The following is a 5,670-nucleotide window of genomic DNA, read 5'->3' on the forward strand; positions in this document are numbered from 1 at the left end:
GCTGAGGACTGGGGTAAAGTCATTTTCTCTGATGAATCCCCTTTCCGATTGTTTGGGGCTTCCGGAAAAAAGCTTGTCCAGAGAAGACAAGGTGAGCGCTACCATCAGTCCTGTGTCATGCCAACAGTAAAGCATCCTGGGGTTGCTTCTCAGCCAAGGGAGTGGGTTCACTCACAATTTTGCCTAAGAACTTAGCCATGAATAAAGAATGGTACCAACACATCCTCCGAGAGCAACTTCTCCCAACCATCCAAGAACAGTTTGGTGATGAACAATGCCTTTTCCAGCATGATGGAGCACCTTACCATAAGGCAAAAGTGATAACTAAGTGGCTCTGCGAACAAAACATCGAAATTCTAGGTCCATGGCCAGGAAACTCCCCAGACCTTAATCCCATTGAGGTCAATCCTCAAGAGGCGGGTGGACAAACAAAAACCCACAAATTCTGACAAACTCCAAGCATTGATTATGCAAAAATGGGCTGCCATCAGTCAGGATGTGGCCCAGAAGTTAATTGACAGAATGCCAGGGCGGATTGCAGAGGTCTTGAAAAAGAAGGGTCAACACTGCAAATATTGACTCTTTGCATAAACGTAATGTAATTGTCAATAAAAGCCTTTGGCACTTATGGAATGCTTGAAATTATACTTCAGTATACCATAGTAACATCTGACAAAAATATCTAAAAACACTGTCATTCTCAAAACTTCTGACCACGATTGATAGTAAATGTAGCAATTTATATGACAAGGGAACAACGTTCCCAACTTTTCCATTGTTAATAATCAATTTTACCCATATTATTGATGAAGAATGTTTGTATGCTCACTGGTTTGAGACCACAAAATCAACCAAAGCCGCTAAATAGCGCTGATAATAGCTCTATGTTGAAAATACTAATTGAAGAGAAATTGTTTTCAGAGAAGACATTTTTCAAAAATGTAGGATCACTTGATCATTTCTACACACTTTACCTGGCGTTAGTAGCTTACGTGCAGACTGGAGTATTTTTCATCCCCCCAAAACAATTCCAATTGTATTTTAATCAGACACCCATTTGAAACATTTCGTGATCCAAATTTGGGTCACGACTAATGTTCCCTCTAAACTGTACGCGTACTTCCTCCAGGACTGCCGTGCAAAATAAATGCCATGCTGCGCAGAGATGCAAGAGATTGAACTTCACTGAGTTCGCCCCATTTGTTTGCACTATATAGATCAACGTTTTTTCTGTGATCGAATCAACATTATACCAGCCCCTTTTCAATGCAACAAACCAAAACAAATCTAACTTTACAAGACTGAGTCTGTGATTTTGTTGTAGGGAAAGCCAGAGCGCAACGGCGTAGAGTAAATGCGCTTTTCAGATCAGAGCCGCGAATGTGCACATTTGTTGATTTTCTTTGCTAGTTAGCAAGTCATTTGTTGTTTGTTTTTTTTAACCCATTTTTCTCCCCTAATTTCGTCATATCCAATTGGTAGTTACAGTTTTGTCCCATCCCTGCAACTCCCGTACGGACTCGGGAGAGCCGATGGTCGAGAGCCGTGCGTCCTCCGAAACACAACTCCACCAAACCCGCACTGCTTCTTGACACAATGCACGCTTAACCCGGAAGCCAGCCGCACCAATGTGTCGGAGGAAACACCGTACACCTGGCGACCGTGTCAACGTGCATGCGGTTAGCAAGTTATTAGCCCAGTTATAGATAAGTGTAGGTCAGCAATGGGGAGTTACTGCTTCCTACAAGAGCACAAAACGTGTAGGCTACATTTCAACCTGTCTTTGAAAAGCCAGTCAGGTAAAAAGCTTATGTCTTAATTAAAGAGGCAGTGTTGTATTTTGAGACAGGCTTGAATATGCACATAAGCCAATAGGCAGAAGGGTAGCCTACATTGTCTAATTCTCTGTATGGTGATAATAATGTATTTTATTTTGTAAAGTGGTTTCTTGCATCATACAACACAATACAATGCCATTTACAGTCACCTAATTGGCCCATGGTGTACAAAATCATTAATTAATGTCAAGCCCTTCATAATGTACAAACTTTGTTTAAAGTCTTATGCAATGTAAGCCTGCATTGAACACCACATATAGGCTACTGTAGGCTATATCATAAAAATCAAAAGCTATTTCCATGTGAAAATGTTATCCGATTTGCTCCATTATGCTCAAATAGCCACAAAAGCCTATTGTCTAAAACTGTAAGGGTACAGCCACAGTGTTCACTATAAACGCGCGCCAGAAGTTGCACAAAATTCCCACAATGTTCAAGATTGCTCAGTGCCCCAAAACATTTGAGGGAATGTTGATCACGACACCCCAGTTGAGAATCGCTGCTGTATCCTGGATGTGCTGCAGTACTAAAGTGCTCCACAAGGTGGCGATATGATTCACTCGTCTGATCCACCACTGGAAGCTTGTATCCTCCAAGGCTGTCCCTCAAACAGTGGTGTTGCTGAAACCCCAAAACATGTAAGTCAATTATACATCATACATGATACAGAACATTCACGCTATGAAAGAAAGCATTAATTGAGTACGAATGTAATGTCACGTGTTTCCTTGGACACAGAGACTTCAGCACAGAGACAAAGAAATGATTCCTTTTTGATGGAGAGCTCATTCTGTTATAGTTCAACCAAGAATGTACATTGAAAGGATTGGTCATCTATTGTCTTACTAGGCGTGGTCCTGTGTGTCCTCTGTGATGGATAGGAGGAAGGAAGGGAGAGAGGAAGGAAGGAAAGATGCATTCTAAACATGCAGGTCTTTAGTCGTGTTTCTTACTAGGTGTACTCCTGTGTGTCCTCATTGATGCCCTCAGTCCTTCCTGACTGAGCCTAGGCACCGCTGACCTCACCGGACCAGGTCGTATCCCAGCGTTCCATTGGCTCGACCGCGACAGGCTCTTGGCTGTTGCCTTGGTGACAGGGTACTCCAGGCTCTGTGTGGCCCACTGGGGGCGGAACCGATTCTGCTTCTGCTGCCCTGCTCCAGAACCCGAACCTGGAGTCAGGTCCAAGGACAGGAACATCTAAGAAGGAGAAGAACAGATGCAAACAATGGATATTTTGATGCATGCCTACATGTTATACTGTCTGTATTGTCACAATCTGTGTCTAAGTTGCCAGATGAGACGATAAGTAAAGTTAACAATATATTTAGGTGTGTTTTATCTTTTAGTTTGGTATTTCTACTGATAAAATGTGTGGTATTTCTGGTATTTCTGTAAACGGAAACACTTAGAATGTTCAATGACAGTGTTCTCTCTCCTCCCCTGTAGCAGCATCAGCATTTTTGTCCTCACTGACACACACACACAGTCCCAAGGGTAATGCATTAACATGAATTTCCTTGTAAAGTCTGTTCAATATGCATTATGTCTCTTGGTGTGCTTGTGTGTGTGAATTCTAAGCATTCCCTTGGCTGTTATCCAAGATAGGGTATTCAGACTGGTCATATTCTGATGAGAGGTACTTACCAATGACTTTGCTTTTCGCAGTTTATAATTGGCTGCAGACAGCTCTTTCTTCTTTGCATTGTCTGTGTTGAAAACCCCTGTACTCTTCACTTTTCTGGAAAACAGACCATTGTCACTGGAACACCAGGTCAAGTTACATGGAATTCATAGCCTGATTTAACCGATGTCTGATTGTTCAATTCAATGTTATACTTTATTTATAGCCTCAGGGGCAATTAAGAATTGATTGTGCTTTCATTTGGGAATGAATGCAATGGTTTGGTAAATGCTTTGTATTTCAAGACTGATGTACTTTTCACTACACACACACACACACACACACACACACACACACACACACACACACACACACACACACACACACACACACACACACACACACACACACACACACACACACACACACACACACAACTAACTACATACTAGAGGAAGTGGTCTTACACTTGGCGGGCGTGCTCTATGGGGTCCAGATTCTCCAGATAATTGAAACGCACAGTGTCAGTGGGGTGTCTGTCTGCACCCCTCCACGGGGGTAGCCCCTTCAGCTGGGACCCTCCTGACCCCCTCGTGGTGCCGCCAACGCTCCTCTCTCGCTGGAAGCTCGCTGATTGGTCAAACGTCACACTGTTTATGGACATCACCTCAGGGACAATGAAATTCTGCTGTGATGGAGTCTGAACACACAGAAACACACAAAAAACTGTGTCTGTTCCATGCAGGTAGTTTTATACACTGTCCAGGCCTCCAGTCACTCACCTTAGGCTTGCCGATGTGGAGCTCCAGTACTGTCTCTATGTAATGTCTCTTCCAGACCCCCTGTTCAAACGGTGTGGGGGCAAAGTTGATGCACCAGCCCAGTCTAAGACACTTGGGCATCCATTGCTGGTCCAACTCAACTATGCCCTTCCAGTGCCAACTCACCTGCCAACACATGTACACAGGTACCGCTAAGATGGGCCAGAACATGTCATACATTTAAGTGTGGTAATGCAGTGTCTAATAGCACATGTATGATGCTGAAATGACTGGGTGGATGTAGCTAGGAACCTATTATTATAGAATGAGAGAGAGAGAGGTAGTGTCTCATATTTTAAATAAAATAGCTGCAAAATCTTCAGTCACATAAGTTGTTTACTGTTCAATTTCTGCTACATATATGAACAAGACCAGAAACACTCCAGCAGCCCTTACCTACCTACCTGTGCACACCTGCAAAGGCTCCTAGGGTCGAGGAAAGAGAAGACATAGAGAGAGAGAACTCTGGGTAGGACAGAAGTGAAGTCTAGGTTCTCCTCCGGAACCCTCTTGGTCAGGTTCTGACGGAGGAACCGCAGCTGGCCCACTGAACACCGCAAGAAGAAGTCCTGTAGAACCGCCTTCCTCTGGCCGTCGCTCCACTTGTCAAACTAACAGACAGACAGACACACACAAACACATACACAGGGATGGCATCAGTTAATCCTAACTGATGTATACTGTACAAGCACATTCTTCAGATGTGGGTAAATAAAGTAGACGTTAAAAGCTGTAAAATGACTGTTTCTATGTGGTTCTGGTTGCATTGCTGTATGTCTAACCTATTCTCCAAGGTTAATATTTTATCCATTTATAACCTTCCATTTTTAGAGGCTCGCCTACCCATTTTCCCAGCAGGTTTCTTCGCTCTTCAAACACCTAAAGAAGAGAGATATTTCATCTAAGTTCAAGATTACATTAAAACTGGATTATTATAAAGATTAGAGTGACCTTTACATTGTTATTAGACATCTGGTGGTTAAGAGGTGTCCAGGCACTCATCTTGGTCTGCATCTTGGCAGAGGTTAGTGAGGTCCTCGGTGCAAAGGACATCTTTCAGCAGCTACAAGTCGGCAACAAGTCAGATATGTGTGGAGGCAGAAGAAGACTGTATCACCTGGTAGAGACATTGAAGTGAATCATCATAGGTTAGGGCTATTGCATGTGTCTTTTTTTTTTGCATTATTCACTCATTAAATCAGAGTAGGTCTAGTCAGTCAATGCACAGTCACATAAAACCTACATAAGATACTTTCACTATTACTAGCTCTGGTATCTCTATATTATATATGTGCATGGTCCACTAGACTAGTGGACTAGTCCTACCATCAATTTCCTCCAGCCGATGCATGAGGCAAGCATAGTTATTATCCCAATCACGAATCCT

General features: G+C 43.0%; 1 protein-coding gene across 1 annotated transcript; it reads right to left on the bottom strand.

Annotated features, from left to right (window-relative positions):
• Positions 1-2,394: 2,394 nt before the first annotated feature.
• On the bottom strand, positions 2,395-5,336 carry fbxo16 (F-box protein 16; the record flags this gene model as incomplete). The annotated part of the gene is made up of 8 exons (XM_084151031.1): positions 2,395-2,459; positions 2,792-3,038; positions 3,486-3,579; positions 3,930-4,162; positions 4,245-4,409; positions 4,688-4,894; positions 5,127-5,162; positions 5,241-5,336. 8 exons carry the CDS (start codon positions 5,334-5,336, stop codon positions 2,395-2,397), a joined length of 1,143 nt encoding a protein of 380 aa, XP_084007157.1.
• Between the last annotated feature and the right edge of the window lie 334 nt (positions 5,337-5,670).

The sequence above is a fragment of the Coregonus lavaretus genome, assembly GCF_964263955.1.
Source record: "Coregonus lavaretus genome assembly, chromosome: 33".
Classification (NCBI taxonomy): domain Eukaryota; kingdom Metazoa; phylum Chordata; class Actinopteri; order Salmoniformes; family Salmonidae; genus Coregonus; species Coregonus lavaretus.